The sequence below is a fragment of the Elephas maximus genome, chromosome 4 (assembly GCF_024166365.1).
Source record: "Elephas maximus indicus isolate mEleMax1 chromosome 4, mEleMax1 primary haplotype, whole genome shotgun sequence".
Taxonomy (NCBI): Eukaryota; Metazoa; Chordata; class Mammalia; order Proboscidea; family Elephantidae; genus Elephas; species Elephas maximus.
The window spans coordinates 58,914,907-58,936,664 of NC_064822.1; the positions used below are offsets into that span (position 1 = coordinate 58,914,907).

A 21,758-nucleotide genomic window follows, 5' to 3' on the forward strand; every position below is an offset into this window, starting at 1 on the left:
ATTTTCAGCTTTAAAAAAATTCAAAATTACCAGAGAATGTGCTGAGTACACATCTTCTCCCTATCCTTGACCTCCACTGGGGTTAGAGGTCAGGGGTGGGGCTGTATACAGTGAGGCTGAAATTTGGAGCCCAGGAGAGGCAAAGGATCAGCAATGCCTGTGTATCCACAACTTTGTCATTAACAGCAATGTTTTCACATCTCGACTCCAGGGCTTCAAAATCAGGACTAAGGCAAGAAGGAAGTGTATCTGGGATTCCAGAAGCTGGCCTTTTTCATTCATTGTGATTTTCTCCCCACTGGCTCCCCAGATTGTCATCCTGACCCACACACAGACTGCCTTCACTAAGGCAGTTGCCCTAACCCTGCCATCCTGGCTCCCAGCCCTCCAGCGCACCCAGACCACAGATCTGCACCTTCTTCCTCACTACACTCCCCATCCTCACAGAGTCTCAGCTTGCCTTCATCCCAGTGCTCCATCCTCATGTCAGCCTGCGCTTTCGTGCTGGCCCCTCTCTACAGGCTACCCCACCGTGTACTTACGCCTGAGGTGAAAGTTGGTGAGGTAGGGGAACTGACCGCAGGCCTGGGCCTTCAGAGCCATTTCCGTGACTATCTTACTCAGGGGCACAAAGGCCAAGATGTTGCTGGGGTGACACATCAAGTTTATCAGCTGCGGCAGGGACACCTGGCAGGGGACACATGAGGGCTTCAAAGCCCAGTCCCAAATCAGCCCCAGTCATATATTCTCCAACCTTGTTACCTCGTATCCCTCTCCTGGAGGAGCATTTGAGCCCTGTGTATGCAGACTCCCCCACCCCGCCACACGCACACAAAACCTCCTCCCATTCCATACTAGTAATGTTGTTGATCCCAACTCATGGTGACCCCATGTGTGTCAGTTTAGAGCTGTGCTCCATAGGGTTTTCAATAGCTGATTTTTCAGAAGTGATCAGCAGGCCTTTCTTCCAAGGCACCTCTGGATGAACTCAAACCTCCAACCTTTTGATTAGCAGCTGAGCACGTTAACCATTTGCACTACTATAATCAAGGTCCTTATTAAAATTATAAAAGGGAGGGATTGATTAGACAGACAGAGGAACTTCTTGAAATGCGGAATTGTGTGACATGTAATCACCTTCAATGGGGAATATTCCAGAGGCAGGAGAAATATTAAAGGCCAGGAGACAGAGTTTGCTGGGAGAGCAGCTCCAACTCCAGGGAAAAGGAGATTGAATCACAGCTCTTCTTTCCCTCCTCACAGCCCTTTACTCAACTCTGGCCCACACATCAGCTCATTTGCGCCTACAGGAGTCCTTATAGGTTGCTGTAAGCAGGATGGGTATATAATCACCGTCCTTTGGCAGGAGAAATCACAGCTTACAGCAACTTGCTCCAAGATTTTATAGCAACTAGAAACTGGCAGAACAGGGCTGAAGCTTAGGCCTCTAGACTCCCCATCCAGTGACCCTATTCAGCTCTACTGAGTCACTTCTCAGAGGAGCCCCAGGCACTCAAGTGGGAATAGATGGAGATGGGGAAGGTTGGAAGAGACAGTACGTGGGGTTAGATAGCGGAGAAGGGGAGAAACAGGCAGTCTGTGGGTCAGGATGCTGACCTGGGGAACCAGAGGGGAAGAAAAGGGGAGGCTTCTTTAGCCCTATTTTTTTTTTTTACCATCTGTAGAATTCTGGAACACATTTTTTGAATTTCCCCTGTGATCTGAAATAAAAGGAAAAATTAAAATCTGAAACCAATGCTAGCTGAGTGTCCTGATTCAAGGCCTCCCATGGCCCACTGATCAGGGTTTTAGATGCCTAAGGTCCCTCCTCATCATGCCAGCCTCCCCTCCTCTTCTTTCCCTTCTGCTTCCAGCCGTCCTTTCTCCTGCCCCCTCCCCTGAGTCTCGCTCTCACCCTCCACCCCTCTACCCCTTCACCTGCCTGGTTTCTTTGTACTGAGGAGTTCAGCTCGCTGAGCTTGATGAGGTAGTTGATGATGACGTTTCCCTGGGGTAGGTTCAAGTAGCCACACTGGGCCAGTCTCTCAAGGAAGTACAGGAGGGCCACCCGTACCTGTGAGGTGACAGACCATCACATGACAGGACAGAAAGGGACTTCTAGGTTGGTCAGTATGACCCCTCATGTTCCAGGTGAGGTCACAGGCCCAGAGGAGGTAAGTGGTGTCCTCGAGGAACCCAGATATTTGGACTCCAAGTCTAGTCTGAGCTCTTCAGCGGGCTCTGTGGTCAGGACAGGTCATCAGCCACTGAATCTGACCATTTCCAACCCACTTCACCTCCTACTAACCTGGAGAACACTAAGCTCTTAGCTTACCGACTCCTTACGTCCCCAGAGATATTAAAAGTGACAGGAGTGTTGGGTGGGGGCAAAATCTGAGTCCAAGAAAAGTCCCATGTTCTGGTCTTCATAGATGAAGACAGGAATGGATTCCTGATATTCTTGAGGGCCCAGCCCTCACATTCTGGGCTTTTCATTAACTTAAGGATTGTTGTTGTTGTTGTTAGTTGCCATCAAGTTGGTTCTGACTCATGGCAACCCCATGTATTGCAAAATAGAACTATGCTCCATAAGGCTTTCAAGGCTGTGACGTTTGGAAGCAGATCACCAGTCCTTTCTTCTTAGGCACCTCTGGGTGGGTTTGAACCAACAACATTTTGGCTAATAATCGAGCACTTAACCATTTGCACTACCCAGGAACTCCTAACCTGAGAATTAGGACTTTGTTTTTAGGGATGATGCCCATTGTCCAAGGAACTCTGGTGGCCCAGTGGTTAAGTGCTCGACTGCTAACCAGAAGTTTGATAGTTCAAACCCACCAGCTGCTCTGCGGAAGAAAGATTTGGGAGTCTGCTTCCATAAAGATTTGTTGTTGTTGTTAGATACCATTGAGCTGGTTCCAACTCATAGTAACACTATGTACAACAGAATGAAACGCTGCCAGGTCCTGCACCATCCTCACAATCACTGCTGTGTGTGTGTCCATTGTTGCAGCCACTGTGTTAGTCCATTTCATTCAGGGTCTTCCTCTTTTTCGCTGAGCCTCTGCTTTACCATGCATGATGTCCTTTTCCAGGGACTGGCCCCTCCTGATAACATGTCCAAAGTACGTGAGACAAAGTATCTCCATCCTTGCTTCTAAGGAGCATTCTGGCTGTACTTCTTCCAGGACAGACTTGTTCATCCTTCTGGCAGTCCGTGGTGTATTCAATATTCTTCCCCAGCACCGTAATTCGAAGACATCAATTCTTCAGACTTCCTTATTCGTTGTCCAGCTTTCGCATGCATATGAGGTGACTGAAAATACCATGAATTGGGTCAGGTAGACCTTTGTCCTCACAGTGATACCTTTGCTTTTTAATACTTTATAGAGGTCTTTTGCAGCAGATTTGCCCAGTGCAATACATCATTTGATTTCTTGACTGCTGCTTCCATGAGCACTGATTGTGGATACAAGTAAAATGAAATCCTTGGGAACTTCAATATTTTCACCTGTTTCCATAAAGATTTACAGCCTTGGAAACCCTATGGACTAGTTCTACTCTGTCCTATAGGGTCGCTATAAGTCAGAAATGACTCAACGGCAACAGGTTTTTACGAGCCCATTGTCCTCGGCTTGGCACTCAAAACCACTGCTCCAGCCATCCCTGTGCTCTGTCCTGCAATCCAGAGCTGGGGGTGGTCTCTGCTGTCTCCGACCCTGGCTGGGCCACACAATCGTCTAAGGAGCTTGTTAAAAATACGGCTTCTCAGACCCCACCCCAGACCTAATGTTTGAGATCTTCTCTCCAAAGGAAACCGGGTTCTGAGGGGGGAGAATTAGTATCTTTTAGAGCCCCATGTCCCCACAGGGCACACCACAAGTGCTGCCCACTGCAAAGGCTCAGAAAATGGTTAGGGACCACCTCTCCACTTCTCAAACCCCTCTAAGTCTCTGAAGAACACAAATGGAACCCAAGGGCAGGGGTCTGAGCCTAGAACTGGCTTCATTAGGGTGCCCTACCGCTCCTCCTTCTCCCTCAACATCCTCCCACTCTCCGTTTTACACGACCTCGAGAGCTCTCCTCCCAACGCCCACACGCACCAGTTTGAAATCCTCCTGAATCACAATTATGACTGAATTCATCACGTCACTCTTCACTTTCTCTGTCTGGGACACTAGAGAAAAGACAGACATACAGTTGGAGGTCACCTTCTTTCCACCTCCTCTGTTACTTTGGAAGATATAAGAAGTAAGAAAAATTCTAGGTATAGTCCTGATCTTCAAAGGCCAGGTGAAATCTCCAGGGGTTATCTCAGCGATCCCTCTGCCTCCAACTCATATGGAAACCTACCCAGCCTACACTGAACAGTGACCTGAAACACTACTTCGATCAAGCTTTGATCAAGCTGGCATTTGAGCCTCAACCTACCAGTCTCGCATGGCTGCCCACACAAATCTACATCTCCGGCCAAGCTCTCTTCCCCCACCCTGTGTACATCTCAACCTTTAGAACTTGGACCGAGGGTCTTCTACGCTGGGAACATCCTCTCCTAAGCCACTGTAACAATCTTTTCGCCTGCCGCTAGTCCCATTCCTACATAAAGCCCAGCCCAGCTCCCCGATTAATCCCTCACCACGTCCTGTTCCATATTATCATGCTCACATTTTTGCATCTTATTGCATACTGTCTTGCATTGTTGAGCTGTGCAAACAGCCTCATCTTCCCTACTCAATAGTGAGCACCTTGAAAACAGGGGCCATGTCTTATTTGTACTTGTATTCTCAGTGCCTAGCACTGTGCTGGACACACAGTGCTTGATTGGAGTGGAATCCTATTCTTCACGATAACAATCATAGATAAACCCATTGTGGTAAAGTAGATTCTGCCTACTCACTGCAGATTAGGCACTGTTCCAAGCACTTCACATGTTATCTCATTTAATCTTCAACTAAAAAACCAGTAAAACCAGTTGATGTTGAGCCAATTCCAACTCATGGTGACCCCATGTGTGTCAGAGCAGAACTGTGCTTCATAGGGTTTTCAATGGCTGACTTTTTAGAAGTAGATCACCAGGCCTTTCTTATGAGTTACCTCTGGGTGGACTCTAACCTCTTTCGGTTAGCAGCTGAGCATGTTAACCATTTGCACCACCCAGGGACTCCCAAAAACCTCTACAGGTAGGTATTATTCTCACCTCCATTTATCAAATGAAGAAATAGAGGCACAAACTAAAAATAATTTGCCCAAGTTTACAGAGCTAGTAAGAAAGGGGCAAAGCCAAGATTTGAACCCACAGAGCTTAGTTCTACAAACTATGCTTTTAACTAGTACACTAAACTGTCACCCAGAGAAAGGAAATCTCTGAGAAACGAAGATCAAGTCCTAAAGCCATGGGACCAGGCCCCATTCCCACTCACCTTCCCAGAACACATACGTGAAGACTTGAAGAGCTGACGCTACTTTGACTGGATCAGTGGATTCCAGCACCTTCCGTAGTAATAGCACCATCTGCTCATTGTATAACTTGGCTATCAGAGGGGCACAAATACAAGGGAATCAGGAGTATTTTTATTTTTTAGTAATTTTTATTCTACTTTAAGTGAAAGTTTACAAATCAAGTCAGTCTCTCACATGAAAACCCATATACACCTTGCTACATACTCCCAATTACTCTCTCCCTAATGAGACAGCCTTCTCCCTCCCTCCACTCTCTCCTTTCATGTCCATTTCGCCAGCTTCTAACCCCTCTAGCCTCTCATCTCCCCTCCAGGCAGGAGATGCCAACATAGTCTCAAGTGTCCACCTGATCCAAGAAGCTCACTCCTCACCAGCATCCCTCTCCATCCCATTGTCCAGTCCAATCCACATCTGAAGAGTTGGCTTCAGGAATGCTCAGGAGTATTTTTAAGTGGTGGGAGATGAGTAAAGGTAAATCACACATGAAGCAAGTCACTGATACCATGGGCTGGATAAATTAGGGTTCATTTCTTGTTATGTACTGTTGAGTCAATTCCGACTCATAGCAACCCTGTATGACGAGTAGAACTGCCTCATAGGGTTTCCTAGGCTGTAATCTTTATGGGAGCAGATCACCAGGTCTTTTCTCCAGCAGAGCTGCTGGAGGGTTTGAACCACTGAACTTTTGGTTAGCAGCTGAGCGTTTAACTATTGTACCATCAGGGTCCATTAGGATAGAGAAAAGGAAGGAAGAAGAAAGACAGCCAATGTTTGTCCAGCATTTACCATGGGCCAAGCATGGTGCCAGATACTTTGCCTTCCCCTGCCCCGCTGCGTGTCTGTCCCCCTCACCATGGGTCAGCACATGTCTCACGATCATCAGTGCTATAATTCCTTTATCACTATTCTGAACCGAGGATCACCACAGAAGAAAAGGAAACCAACCCCAGGTTAATGAAGTGGGAACTAAAGGGGTGGGAGGTAGGGGCAAGGCCCATGTCCTTTGAAATTCATTTAACTTCAGGCAAATCTCACATAATTACTCTGGTATTCATGGATGGAATACTTGAATGGAAGCCCCCCCAAGGGAACCTAGGCCCCCACTGCAGTCCTAGGAGAGACAAGAGTGCTCCTGAGTTCCCAGGGGCCTGGACTAGGAAAATGTGTTAACTTACTCAGGGTGTAGAAAGCCTTCAAGGTGAAGCTGTAGTTCTGCACTGTGTGAGGATCTGAGCTATTGACTTTTTCTCTCACCTATGGGGAGACCAGGGACATCAGGCCTGGGAGGATTGAAACCAGGGCCCCTGGGCATAGATGGGGAAACTGGGGGTGGAGCCATGAAGAATATGGTACTTGGCCACAAGGAGAACAGGAAAATAGAACCCAGGAATCCACATCCCCAGCCCCAAAGGGAAGAAGACAGTGGCCAACAAATTAAATATATGGAAGGTATCAGCCTTCTGCAAAATGTCCAATCATCTTCTTCCCACTCCAGGCTGCAACAGAGAAGGCCTGGCATTTCCACAGGCATGTTGGAGTAGTAGCTTGGACCTTCTGCCCTTTTCCCAGAGTTTAGGAGGAGCAGCAAAGGCCTGTTACCCCCAGAAAACATATGGGGATATGTCCAACTTACCTCATGGAGAATGGCCCACTCTGTGCCCAGAATCCAGACAGTTGCCTATTCTAGGAAAGTCTGAAGTGTGTATGGTTAGGATCACCATGTGAAAACACCTGTGCTGTGTGCAAGTTGTGACCTGGGCTTGGAAAGCCATCACCTCCAAAGAGTGAAAGAACAAGCACAGGGTGCTTCTAGCCCCTCCACACTCACCTGCTTGAAAAGCATGTCCACAATATTTTCCAGCTGTGATGCCAAGTTTACACCTCCACTGCCGCTGACAGCCAGGGCACCCAAAAGTTTGTAAATACACTGTGGGCACAAGGACAGAGTCAGGACCAGTCAGCCCAGCCCTTTCCACAGCCTCCTCTTTCCTCACATCTTCTCTTCAAGTAGCCCCAGTGGTGCAGTGGTTAAGAGCTATGTATGACTTCTAACCAAAAGGTCAGCAGTTCAAATCCACCAGCCACTCCTTGAAAACCCTGTGGGGCAGTTCTACTCCGTCCTATAGGGTCGCTATGAGTCGGCAATGACTTGACAGCAACAGCAATGACATGACAGCAACAGTTTTAATGGATTTTCTCTTCAAGGATGGTCCCAGCCATCAAAGTTTCACACCTCCCTCTTCAACCTTTGCAAGGAAGGCTCAGGGTTTATTTCTTACATAGCTAAATACAGCTAGGACTTCTTTGGCCTCGCCCAGGAGGCGACATTTGTTTTCAAATAACCCCACAAATTCCACAGAAACTTTTAAGGCAATTCAACACTGCCAGTATTGGCTGACTTCAAAGAAGTAGGCTAAATAAACCATAGCAAAGCAGGAACTGGTTCTATTGTTCTCAGACTTACAAAATTGTGAAAACCAAGTGTAAAAACCTGAATATTTGCCCTCCACCTAACGGAGTCTATTGTTCGGTGAATTGCTCTGACATGAGAGCGCCCCCAAACAGTCTCAGCAGGATCCCCGCTTGCATATGTCAACATTCCCTTGGATTTTTTAGAACAGCTTTCTTGAGTATAACTGACATGCAATAAACTGCACGTATTTAAAGTGTACAGTTGAATACGTTTTGACAAACGTGCATGCCTGTGAAACTATCACCACAATTAAGATAATGAGCATATCCATTATCCCTCGAAAGTTTCCTATTGTCTCTTTACAATCTTGCCCTCCGTCTGGCCCCCCCTCCCCAGTTCCTTCCCCTCTCCAGGCAGCCACTATCACTATAAATCTGTCACTTAACTTTTTAAGAAACTGCCAAACTGTTTTCCAAAGTGGTTGTGCCAATTTACATGCTAATAGGTAAGTAGTGATACTTTACTGTGATTGTAAATTCCGCTTCCCTTTTTTTTTTTTAATGTCTAAACGGGAGCCCTGGTGGTGTAGCGGTTAAGAGCTTGGCTGCTAACAAAAAGGTCAGCAGTTCAAATTCACCAGCCCTTCCTTGGAAACCCTATAGGGCAGCTCCACTCTGTCCTATAGGGTTGCTATGAGTTGGAACCTATAGCACCTAACAACAACAAAAAATGTCTAAATGGGGTCCTGGTGGCGCAGTGGTTAAGAGCTTGGCTGCTAACCAAAAAGTCAGCAGTTTAAATTCACCAGCTGCTCCTTAGAAACCCTATGGGGCAGCTCTACTCTGTCCTATAGGGTTGCTATGAGTAAGAATTGACTCAACAGCAATGGGAATGTCTAACGTTGAGCATCTTTTTGTGTGCTAATTTGCCATTCATACATCTTATTTGGTGACATATTTGTTCAGATCTTTTGTTTGGATTAAAAAAAATTTTTTTTAATTCATGTGTTGAGAGTTCTTTATATATTCTGAATATGCACATGATTTGCAAATATTTTCTCCTACACTGAGGCTTGTCTTTTCATTCTCTTAACAGTATCTTTCAAAGAGAAGAAGCTATTAATTTTGATGAAGTCCAATTTATCCATCCTTTCTTTTTGGCTTGTGTTTTTGGTGTTGTATCTAAGACACTTTTGCCTAACCCAAATTTTTCCTATATTTTCACCTAGAACTTTTATAACTTTTGGGTTTACATTTCAGTCTATGATCTATTTGAGTTAATTTTTGTATATGGTGTGAGGCATGGATTGAAGTTCATCTCTTTGTTCTGGAACCATTTGTTGAATAGACTATCCTTTCTCCAGTGAATTGTCTGAGCTCCTCTGTCCAAAATCAATTGACACTATATACGTAGGTCTATTTCTGGATTGTCTACTCAGTTCCATTGATCTGTTTGTCTATTTTGATGTCAATACCACACTGTCTTCATTATTGTAGTTTAAGTCTTGTTCTTCTTTTTCCAAGTTGCTTTGGCTACTCTGAGTCCTTTGTATTTCCACATGAATTTGAGAATCAGCTTGTCAATTTCTTTTAAAAAAAAAAAACCTCCTGGGATTTTGATTAGGATTACATTAAATCTATAGGTCAATTTGGGAAAATCTGATATCTTAGCAATATTGAGTCTTCTGACTCATTAACACAATATATCTCTCCATTTAATTAGGTCTTATTTAATTTCTCTCAGAAATGACTTGTAGTTTCCAGTGTGCAGGTCTTACATACCTTTTCCAAATTTATTCCTAAGTATTTAGAATTTTTTATGCTATTGGAAATGGAATTTTAAAAGTTCGATTTCATTCTTAAAGTTCAAATTGAATCAGAAAATTCAGTTCCAATTGTTCATTGCTAGTATATACAAACACAACTGGTTTTTTGTATATTGATCTTGTATCCTACAATGTTGCTGAATTCACTTATTAGTAGCTTTTTTGTAGATTCATATGATTTTTTATATAGATGAACATGTTGCCTGGAAATAAAGACAATTTTACTTCTGTCTTTCCAATCTGGATGCCATCTATTTCGTTTTTATGCCTTAATACACTGAGTAGAACAACACTATCAAGTGACTTGACCTAACTGACATTTGTAGAATGTTCCACTCAACAGCAGCAGAATGCACATTGTTTCAAATGCACACAGAACAAAATGCATTTCTGTGCTACCCACCCCACTCTTAGGGCTGGCAGAGGTATATGAAAAAAACTGTTGCCGTCCAGTTGACTGTGATTCGTTGTGACCTTATAGAACATAGCAGAACTGCCCCATAGGGTTTTCTAGGCTGTAATCTTTATGGAAGCAGACTGTCACATCTTTCTCCCACAGAGTGGCTGGTGGGTTTGAACTGCTAATGTTTCAGTCAGCAGCCGAGCACTTAACCACTGAACCACCAAGGCTCCTTGAGATATATGAAAGCACCTTGCAAAGGACTATGCACAAGTAGGAGACAAATTACTATTAGTTATGGTTATAAATGCTTTTAAGTGAGTGCCTGAGTGTCATTCTCCTCTAGGAAACTGTCAAATCATCCCAGGAGAATTCATGACTATTCTTTGATTTATGTCTCCCCAAATGGTTAGTAGAGCCCTGGAGGCACAGTGGTTAAGCACCCAGCTGCTAACTGAAAGGTCAGAGGTTCGAACCCACCAGCTGCTCCACAGGAGAAAGATGTAGCAGTCTGCTTCCATAAAGATTACAGCCTTGGAAACCCTATGGGGCAGTTCTACTCTGTCCTACAGGGTTGCTATGAGTCAGAATCAACTACTAGCCAAAAGGTTGGCGGTTTCAACACGCTAAGAGGCGCCTCGAACCCTCCCAGAGCCACTTCGTAAGACAGGCTTGGCAATCTGCTTCTGGAAGGTCACAGCCTTGAAAACCCTCTGCAGCAGTTGTACTCTGCACACATGGGGTTGCCATGAATTGGAATCAACTCTACGGCAAGTAACAACAAAACAACAACAACATAGTCTAACTTGCAGCTGTTGTTGAGAAGCTCTGTCCGAGATGAATGGATAAACAAAATGTGATGCATACACACAGTGAAACATTACTCAGCCATAAGGAGAAGTGAAGTCCTCGTATGTGCCACAATACAGGCGAACCTTGAAAACACTATGCTAAGTGAAATAAGTCACAAAAGGACGAGTACTGTATTATCCCACTTACATGAGATATCTAGAATAGGTAAATGCATAGAGACAAAAGTTTACTAGTAGCTACCAGGGGATAAGGAGAGTTGTTGCTTAGGGGGCACTGAGTTTCTGTAAATGGTGGTGGAATAAGTTAGAAAAGGACAGTGGTGATGGTTGCACAACATGATGAATGTAATCAATGTCACTGAATTATACATGTAAAAACTGAAAAATTGGCAAATATTTTGTTATATATATTTTTACCACAATAAAATAAATGTTTCGAAAAGAATGCTAAGATTTTGTGGGGCGATTGGAACTCTTATACACTGCTGGTGAGAATGTAAAATGGTACAACCACTGTGGAAAATGGTATGGCACTTCCTTAAAAAGCTAGAAATAGAACTACCATATGACCCAGCAATCCCACTCCTAGGTATATATCCTAAAGAAATAACAGCCATGACACAAATAGACATATGCACACCCATGTTCATTACAACACTATTCACAATAGCAAAAAGATGGAAACAACCTAAGGTCCATCAGCAGATGAACGGGATTAACAAACCTGGTACATACACACAATGGAATACTACACAATGATAAAGAATAATGACGAAATCTGTGAAACATCTCACAACATGGATGAATTTGGAGGACATTATGCTGAGTGAAATAAATCAATCAAAAAGGACAAATATTGTATGAGACCACTATTATAAAGAAACAAGAAAAGGTTTACACACAGAGAAAAAAAAAAACATTCTTTGATGGTTACCAGGGATGGGAAGGGGAGGAAGGGAAAATTACCAAAATAAAAAAATAGAAGACACATGTTAATTTTGGTGAAGGGAAAGGCAATACACAACATGGGGGAAGTCAGCAAAACATGACCAAGGCAAGGGAGGACAGAGAAGAATGCAAGGACAAAGGGTAACAACAGTAATTACTATAACATAGACAATCCTACAACAATAGTATTTACAAACGGATATATAGGTAGACAGGTACACCAAGAGGTGTGGGAGGGTGTAAGGGAACACATCCACCTACGGACATTGGTTTGGTGGTGGAAATTTCTACATACATAACTACACCAAAAAAAAAACCAAACCTGTTGCCGTTGAGTCAATTCTGACTCACAGCAACCCTGTAGGACACAGTAGAACTGCCCCATAAGTTTTTCAAGGAGCAGCTAGTAGATCGAACTGCTGACCTTTTTGGTTAGCAGCTGTAGCTCTTAGCCAATACGTCACCAGGGTTTCCATACATAACTATAGGTGTTGCTTATACATTAATATAGACAATAAAGCACACAAGGGACATAGTCAGGGCAACCTCATAGACATAACCACTTTGTGGAATGACGTTCCTAGGCTTGAAGGCAAAGGACCATAGACACGAGGGACATCTATGTAAACTGGCACAACATAGTTCATACAGACAAAGTTCTGCATCCTACTTTGGTGAGTAGTAGTGTCTGGGGTCTTAAAAGCATGCAAGTGACCATCTAAGATACAACTATTAGTCTCTACCATCAGGAGCAAAGCAAAGTGAAGAAAACCAAAGGCTCAAGGGAACGATTAGTCCAAAGGACTAATGGCCCATATGAAGCACAGCATACATGACCCTGAGACCAGAAGAACTAGATGGTGCCCAGCTACCACTACTGACCGCTCTGACTACGATTGCAATAGGGGGTCCTGGACAGAGCAGGAGAAAAATTGTAGAACAAAAAATCAGATTCACAAAAAAGACCAGACTTACTGGTCTGATAGAGACTGGAGGAACCCCTGAGACTATCGCCCTAAGACAACCATCTGAATTGAAACTGAAGACATTCCCAGAGACCACCTTCTAGCCGAACCATAGGCAGGCCCATAAAATAAGCAATATCAGGTGAGAGGAACGTGCTCCTTAGAACAACCAATTATATGAGATCAAAAGGGCAACATCTGCCCAAAAGCAAAGATGAGAAGGCAGGAAGGGGCAGAAAGTCAGGATAAAAGGAGAACAGGGAAGTGCAGAGAGTGTTGACACATTGTGGGGGGATGAAACCAATGTCATGAACACTTTATGTACAAACTATTGAATGAGAAACTAATTTGCTCTGTAAACTTTCACCTAATGCACAATAAAAATTTAAAAAACAAGAATACTAGGATTTAAAATCTACTAAATCCATAAATAATTAAGATTTTTGTATAATTGCTTTGGCATGAATAAAATCTTTTTTTTTTCTGAAGCTATGCTATTAATAAAACAAAAAAGGAAAGGAAAGAAACTTTGTCCATCTAACAGGGCATCTCCTATGGAGGGCCTCCCAGAAACTTCCTTTCAAACATAGTGAGACCTCACTATGTGTGGCCTTTTGAAAAAAGGGCAGGGCCACTCAGACCAAGTCCTTCCTGACCAGTTTAGGGCCTCTAGCCAACTTGTACAGTTCATCCAAAGGTCTCCTGGCTCCCACTGCCCCTTTGGCTGCACCTTTTCTTTCTGCAGGTGAACTCCTGCTCACTCCTCAACCCTGCCTCCCCCGAGAAACCTATTGCCCACCAATCATCCTGGCTAACTTAGATGCCTCTTTCTCACCACAGCATAAATTACAACAGTTTAAGCAGGAGTTCTTCATCTGGGGCCAAAGGATGAACTTCAGAGGGTCTGTGACTCCCTGGAATTGTACCAAAATTCAGTGTAAATGTACCTCTCATAAGATTCTCCAAAGGGTCTGAGGCACAAAGCAGGTTGAGAACCACTGGATTAAATGTTCTCCCCAAGTCCATCGCAACCTGGGGTCTTCAGAACATTTGTGTTATAAAATGTGACTGAATTCCAGTCCCTGGACAAGCAGTCCTTGTGGGCTCCTTTAGGGACTGGTGTCAGCAAGGGTCCAAGACATATGAGGATGGTGCAGACATGGGAGCATTTCCAGGGCATGGGAATGGCTTTTCTCTGCCCCTTAAGCCCCCTCTATGTGGCAAGCCCTTCTCATCTACCCAAAAGGTTGTCCCATCTCCCGGGCTCTGAGAGAAAGGGCTCTCTGTGCTCACGCTGTTCCTCTGCCTTGAATGCCTTCCCCAGCTTTGTCTGCCTGATTAATATTTACTTACTCTTCAAGGCCTAACTCATATGTCATCTCCTCTGAGAAGCCTTCATTAAATTCCTGTAGGCAGAACTAATCATTCCTCTCTGTGCTCCAATAACCCTTTCTACAGTCCTGTCTTTATACACGAGTCCCTGGGTGGTGTAAACAGGTTATGTTCACACTCAGTTACTAACCCAATGGCTGGAGGTCCAAGTCTGCTCAGAGGCACCTTGGAAGAAAGGTCTGGTGAGCTACTTCCAAAAAATCAGCCATTGAAAACCCTACAGAGCACAGTTCTACTCTGACACACGTGGGGTCGTCACGAGTCAGGGTCCACTCCACAGTCATTGATGGTGGTGGTCATGATACATCTATCCATGTGTTCATACATCTCTAGTTGAGCACGTACCACACAGAACTGTGGTTCTTATAGATATCTCTCCCTACAAAGATACAGAGCAGCTCTAAGACAAGCACATCTCCATTTCCCAAGCTAAGCATAGAGTAGGTAATCAATAAGTGTGGGATGCATTAACTCAGGGGTCAGAAAACTTTCTCTGTAAAGGGCCAGATACGAAATATTTTAGACTTTGTAGATCACACAATTTCTGTAGCAACTGTTCAACTTTGCCTTTGTAGTGCAAAAGCAGCAACAGACAGTACCTAGACAATATGTAAACAAATGGACATGGCTGTGTTCCAATGAAATCTTATTTACCAAAACAGATCTCAGGCTGGATTTGGCCTGTGGGCCATGCTTTGCCAAACCCTGCACTAACTACTCAGTTAAATTTCCTTCTCATCTCTATCCCAATCACCTGGGAAATGTAGAAAGGATCCAGTTTTGCCTCCGTCAAAGTCATTAATCTTCGGGTTAGCCAGTTCACTTGGTTCTTGAGTTTGGGTGATGGCATGAGGAAGAAGAGGTGGCCAATTACCACTAGGGCTTGCTCCGTCACCTGTGCCCAAGGAGACACAACCTGGCCTCAACTCAGGGAGGGAGGCAGGACAAGCCCTCAGAGGGCTTTGCCTCACTCAGCTTTGTATTCCTAGGGCCTAGCACCAAACCAAAAACCAAACCCAGTGCCGTCGAGTCGATTCCGACTCATAGCAACCCTATAGGACAGAGTAGAACTGCCCCATAGAGTTTCCAAGGAACACCTGGTGGATTTGAACTGCCGACCCTTTGGTTAGCAGCCGTAGTACTTAACCACTACACCACCAGGGTTTCTGGGCCTAGCACAGAACCCAGCAAACAGAGGGTACTCAGTAAATGAAAACTGCATAATTAATGAATAAATGAATGGACAGTAGAGTATTTGCAGACTGTACCCTTTGCTGGCAAATAGGAGGAAGATGCTGAGGAAAGTCCAGTGAGTCAACAAGTGGGCAGACACTGCTATGCCCCACCTTTAGCTCAAGCCTCAATCCTCCAACCTGTCCACCCAACCCAGCTACCTCCCACTCCCACCTTGCTATTGTTCTTCAGGGGCCAGCGATTGAAGAGAACCCTGAGGGTCTGGCAGGCCTTGATGGACAGCGACTCTGCAGAGATGTCCATCACTTCTTCATTTTCACGTCTCAGATCCAGATGTTTCCGGGCACTGATGGCCAACCCGTTGAGCACTGTGGGGGCCACAGGGAGTTGGAGCTGCCCATCAGTTTTCCCTTTCCCCAAAGGGAGACACACACATGGGGACACAGTCTTTCCATCCCCAACCCTAAAAAGGTCTTTGGAGTCCCGTGCTAAGAAAGACTAGCCCAGTCACCACCTCCCCAATCATCTTTCCTTCTCACTGCACCTGGTTCACCCAGCAGGGGCAGAGAAAGTGGCTGAGGTTGTAAACACCCACAGTATCCCTACAAAGCTAACCCCTTGTCCCAAATAAGGCAGAGAAAGGGCACATGGAACAGAGCATCTGCTCACACCCTGCCCTGCTCTTGGCCACCTGCTGCCCCTTACCCAGCCTTCTGGGATCCACATTTAGAAGGGCCCGGCCTTTTCCCAACTTTCTCTCCTCCCTCCCCCATTCCAACAGAGCCTTCCCTCAACCTTCACCACCCTCACCTTGACATATCGCCAACATGTCATTCTCTCTCTCAGCCTTCCTCAGAAGGCGCAGGATATATTCCCAAGTGGGGCCAATGTACGTGGCCACACCTGGGAGGGAGAGATCAAGAAAGACAACCTTATTCCAGGGAGAGGGGCCTTCCAGCCATAGTGCTGAAAGCCTTATTGATTAGGAGCCAGGAGGCCTGGGTTCTGATCCTAGCTCTGCCTTCAAAGAGGCTGGGCAACCTGGAGCCAGCGATTTACCTTATCTGGGCTTCAGCTTCCTCAGCTACTTACTAAAGAGGACTACAGTTTCTGACTTATTTACCTCACAGGGTTACTGGGAAAATCAAACTCAAGTCATGGATGTTAGCACAGCATATAAATGCAAGGTATTGCCACAACCTACACACATATAACCCCTTCCGAGGCCCCTTAAGGACCCAAAGAGCTGTGATGTTTTGGGTCAGCGTGAGAACATTTGCTGTGATTAGATCCATCTCCTGTCACTGCAGCCTCAGAGCTTGCTGTGCAGCCCACCCCACACACGTTGTCATTTTAAACCTAATCCCCAGAAGGCCAGCTGACTTCCCCTGCCTCTCTTTGACTCCAGCTGTAAGTGGTAAAAAAAAAGTATAGGTATTGTTATTTGCCCTGTGACTTAATTTTTTATTTTTACACTTTGTGATTGAGAGAGAGGAGTAGAGTGGGCAAGAGAACCACTGCTGTGACCAGTAGCCCAGGGGGTGGATGGTATGGTGATTCTCTGCCTCATCCTGCTACACTGTTACCCTTCCAAGCTAATCAAGTTCAAAACTGCAGGTTCACCCAAGGAAAGCACTCCTCACTTCCTCCTTTGCCCCCCATCACAGTAAATGGGAGCCTTTCTATTCCGCCCTTTCACTCCATCTTTATTCCTAAATCTCCCCCGCAACCCCACAGCCTCCCATACCCTAATATTTTTTTTTACTGTGCCATTCCTGGGTCTCTAGGAACTCCCTCCTGAGTTCCCATCAGCCCCACAGGGATCCTGGTTTGTTCCCTCACATCTATGATTGACCCAAGTGGAGCTGTCCGGTGAGAAGAGTCAAAAGGACAGTCTAGAGTCCACATAGCCCCCTCCTCCCCACTGCCCCTGGCCTCTTCTCAAACTAACTCTCCCACCACAGGGGTCCATACCCTGGCCGAAGCTGAGTTTCCCCACCGCCATCAGGAGGCTCCTTGGGGGCAGGCTGAGGTTATGAAATTTGTCCCACAGCTTGATTGTGACCATTCCTGGGCAGTAGGACCCCAGAGCTATTAGAACTGCAGTACACATCTCTTCCAGTTCCCCCTCAGGCTTCTGAAAAGAGAAAGACTAATTCTGTTCCAAGGTGAATCCCCAAGATGAGTCCCCAGGATTCTGAGAACCCCATTTGGTCAATAAGCGATTATTTCTAGAGGCCAGGAATTCACCTACGTCAACCTCCCACCCCATGCAACGTATACCTTTCCATTTATGGAGAACAAGCACTTCTAGAGTGTATAAGAGGAAAAGAGGCCAAGGAAAAGACAATCTCTTGGTTTGCAAGGTCTCTGGCTTGTATGTTGGGGTAGGGGCTGGGGAGTTGGAGATTCTAGAGCACAGAGCTTCCTCTGCAGCAGCAAGAAAGCACTCAGGAAGGTGGGCAGATTGTGGGAGCAACATTGGAAAGTCCTTGGTAGGCCAGGGGTCTATATCAGAAGATGGGTGTGCCAAGGGAAGAAAGAAAGACACCTCATAGCTAGGCAGTTAGCCAAGAAGATAAGGCAGCTTACTAACCCAGTGTCAGGAAAGTAAGTGCCAAAAGTATGTAGATAGATAGGTAGGTGTCATGAAGGTTCAGCCTAAAGGTGTATGAAAAGACAGATGGGTGGACTTAAATAGGTCTGTAAATAGATTAAGATGATTAGTTGAGTCACAATAACAAAGGTCACTGCGTAAAGTATCCCAGGAGGAGGTTTAGGACACAGTCTGAGGACCAGGTCAGACTCTGAGGCCAACAGCCCCAAACTCTTCCCCCTTTTCCATCTTACCTCTTTCCATTTCACCCCTTCCCTCCATTACTGAACCTTCCCTTCTGCCCAGGTCATAGCTCTTGAGACGTGCTCAGGGTACAAGATATGGGCTCTATCAAATTGTTTAGGAACTTGAGGTACTAATATTCCAGGTCCTGCTTAGTTTCCAAATGTCCTTGGAAACAACTGTTAAATAGGACCAAATGTCATCATCCACCAAAAGGAACTCCTGGGCTCAGACCTGGGATCCTGTCTTTCCCTGCAGCCGGTATCACAGAGGCATGGGCTCCTCACCATTATCCTCAGGTAGTTGATGATGCTATTTGTCACCTTCTGGCATAATGGAGTTGTCATCTTGTGATTTAAGATTTTAGTTTCCAGCAACTTGAGGGTTTGTAAGACTTTTTCTGCTGACAACTACAGGAGAGAAGGAACTCAAGAAGGAAGGAAGGTTAAGGGGTAGAGATAATAAAGAGAACGGTGATCCCTGGTAGAACAAGGAGAAGTGAATCTAGGGAAAGGATGAAAGCTGGACTGGGGTGGGCATGGGGGTAAGTTGAGGTGGTATGGGTCAGACTAGAAATAGGAGGACCAGACCTGGGGCTGTGAATGGACTGGGCCAAATAATGCTCTGGTGACGGTGGAAATTTTCCCCACTGTCCTGCACCATGGATATGTGCCCATCCAATTACCTTGATGGAGATGGTCCTACTCTGGGTATGTGCCCATCCAGTTACCTTGATGAAGCCAGGGAGATGGCTGAAATGCTCTCACCTCACCAGGAACTTGGAGCGAATCCATAAAGATTTCGATGTTCCTTCCTGAGGCATCCCATTCCAAGTCCCTTTCAGCAGTTTCTGAGGAAACTACCATAACTGTAAACATTTCTGTTAGAAAGAAAGAAGGTAGAGAGGGAGGCTATTTCTCTCATGCTGCAGGTGGGTACTTCCTAGGAGGTGGGTTTCATGGTATGATAAAAACATACAAAGAATTGTGTTTAAGAATCAGAAGATGTAAGTCTGGCTCCCAATCTGACTGTCCCTAACTAGAATATACCTTTAGGCAATTCACTTAACTCCTGGAGTCTCTATTTCTTTATACATAAAATAAACACAATAAAAATTACCATGAGGCATTATTCATTTTATCCCAGAAACTTCTTTGCTTTTGGTCCAGTCCAACTGAGCTGACCTTCCATGTATTGAGTGGTGTCTTTCCCTTCACCCAAAGCAGTTCTTATCTACTGATTAATCAATAAAAAACCCTCTCCCTCCCTCCCTCCCTCCCCGCTTCGTAACCACAAAAGTATGTGTTCTTCTCAGTTTTTACTATTTCTCAAGACCTTATAATAGTGGTCTTATACTATATTTGTCCTTTTGCCACTGACTAATTTCGCTCAGCATAATGCCTTCCAGGTTCCTCCATGTTATGAAATGTTTCACAGATTCGTCACTGTTCTTTATCGATGCGTAGTATTCCATTGTGTGAATATACCACAATTTATTTACCCATTCATCCGTTGATGGACACCTTGGTTGCTTCCAGCTTTTTGCTATTGTAAACAGAGCTGCAATAAACATGGGTGTGCATATATCTGTTTGTGTGAAGGCTCTTGTATCTCTAGGGTATATTCCGAGGAGTGGGATTTCTGGGTTGTATGGTAGTTCTATTTCTAACTGTTTAAGATAACACCAGATAGATTTCCAAAGTGGTTGTACCATACTTAATGGTCTGACTGAGACTAGAGGAATCCCGGCCGCCATGGTCCCCAGACCTTCTGTCGGCACAGGACAGGAACCATCCCCGAAGACAACTCATCAGACATGAAAGGGACTGGTCAGCGGGTGGGAGAGAGATGCTGATGAAGAGTGAGCTAATTATATCAGGTGGACACTTAAGAGTGTGTTGGCAACTCTTGTCTGGAGGGGGGATGGGAGGATAGAGAGAGAGGGAAGCTGGCAAAATTGTCACGAAAGGAGAGACTGAAAGGGCTGACTCAATAGGGGAAGAGCAGGTGGGAGTACGGAGTAAGATGTATGTAAACTTATATGTGACAGACTGATTGGATTTGTAAACGTTCCCCTGAAGCTTAATAAAAGTTAATTAAAAAAAAAATTACCATGAGAATCAAAAGAGATGAGGTTTGTGCCTGTCATGGACTGAATTATGTCCCCCCAAAAACATATGTATTAATTTGGCTGGGCCATGATTCCCAGTATTCTGTGGTTGTCCTCCATTTTGTGATTGTAATTTTATGTTAAAGAGGATAAGGTGGGATTGTAACACCCTTACATCACTGATCCAATGTAAAGGGAGTTTCCCTGGCGTGTGGCCTGCACAACCTTTTATCTTACAAGAGATAAAAGCAGAGAGTTGGGGACCTCACACCACCAAGAAAGAAGCACCAGGAGCAGAGCTCATCCTTTGGACCCAGGGTTCCTGTGCAGAGAAGCTCCCAGTCCAGGGAAAGACTGATGACAAGGACCTTCCTCCAGAGCCAACAGAGAGAGAAAGCCTTCCCCTGGAGTAGATACCCTGAATTTGGACTTCTAGCCTACTAGACTGTGAGAAAATAAACTTCTTTTTGTTAAAGCCATCCACTTGTGGTATTTCTGTTATAGCAGCACTAGATGACTAAGACAGTACTGTTAGGTATCAACTTTCAGGATCTCAGCATGCCCTTTGGGTCACATTTTTTCCCTTGATATCATAAAGTGCCTTTACAAAAACTCTCTAGGCATAGAGTGTTGGATGAAGTGAATACATGTCCACAGGACTATGAAAAATTGATTACTATAAACTACAAACTTATATTCTAGCCACATATACCCACAAAAAAAAATCAAAGCCCATTCCCATCCAGTAAATTCTGACTCATAGCGACCCTATAGGACAGAGTAGAACTGCCCCATAGGGCTTCCAAGGAGAGGCTGGTGGATTCGACCTACTGACCTTTTGGTTCGCAGCTGAGCTCTTACCACTGAGCCACCAGGGCCTCCATATACCCACGGTCTTAATTAATAATGAAAAAAAAAATAATAATAATAATAATGATAGGGGGGAAAAAAACATAAAACTGATTTATTCTGGGCTCAGTTTATCTACTACCAGCAAGGGTAATTTATTTACTTACTTATTTACTTAAATGTTCTGGCTTGTCTTCATTAAAGACATTATTTAACTTCTCCAGGCCTTATTTTACTCATTTGTAAATAGTAGTAGTAGTATCTACCTCACAGAGTTGTTGTGAGCATTCTATGAGATAATATACATAGAACAGTACCTGATATAGTAAGAATTCAATAAATGTTAATGGTGTTGATGATGGTGAGCCTCAGTTAGGAACTGCTGGCATTCTGCCTGGATCCACAGCATCCCCATCACCACTGTAAGAATGGAGCCCCTTCATTGCCATTTTAAGGCTCTGGACACTAGATCAGGAGTAAGGGATGTGCAGGTGAGGCAACCACAGAACAACTAGAAAGGAAAAGTATGCATGGAAGGACAGAGATGGGGA

The 21,758-nt window shown here is 44.9% G+C and overlaps 1 protein-coding gene across 1 annotated transcript in view; it reads right to left on the reverse strand.

Annotated features, from left to right (window-relative positions):
* Nucleotides 1–23: 23 nt before the first annotated feature.
* The window catches only part of LOC126075054 (maestro heat-like repeat-containing protein family member 1), a 73,284-nt gene continuing 51,549 nt past the window's right edge, over nt 24–21,758 (reverse strand). Inside the window, exons 2-14 of the mRNA XM_049882182.1 lie at nt 19,016–19,128; nt 18,536–18,658; nt 17,384–17,546; nt 16,220–16,312; nt 15,623–15,777; nt 14,970–15,110; nt 7,289–7,387; nt 6,636–6,714; nt 5,421–5,531; nt 4,104–4,177; nt 1,943–2,074; nt 1,677–1,721; nt 24–687 (exon numbers count right to left, since the gene is read on the reverse strand). Of these exons, the coding sequence (XP_049738139.1) occupies nt 523–687; nt 1,677–1,721; nt 1,943–2,074; nt 4,104–4,177; nt 5,421–5,531; nt 6,636–6,714; nt 7,289–7,387; nt 14,970–15,110; nt 15,623–15,777; nt 16,220–16,312; nt 17,384–17,546; nt 18,536–18,658; nt 19,016–19,126 (1,491 nt within the window). The 5' untranslated portion in view covers nt 19,127–19,128 and the 3' untranslated portion in view covers nt 24–522. The remainder of the gene's footprint in view (nt 688–1,676; nt 1,722–1,942; nt 2,075–4,103; nt 4,178–5,420; nt 5,532–6,635; nt 6,715–7,288; nt 7,388–14,969; nt 15,111–15,622; nt 15,778–16,219; nt 16,313–17,383; nt 17,547–18,535; nt 18,659–19,015; nt 19,129–21,758) is intronic.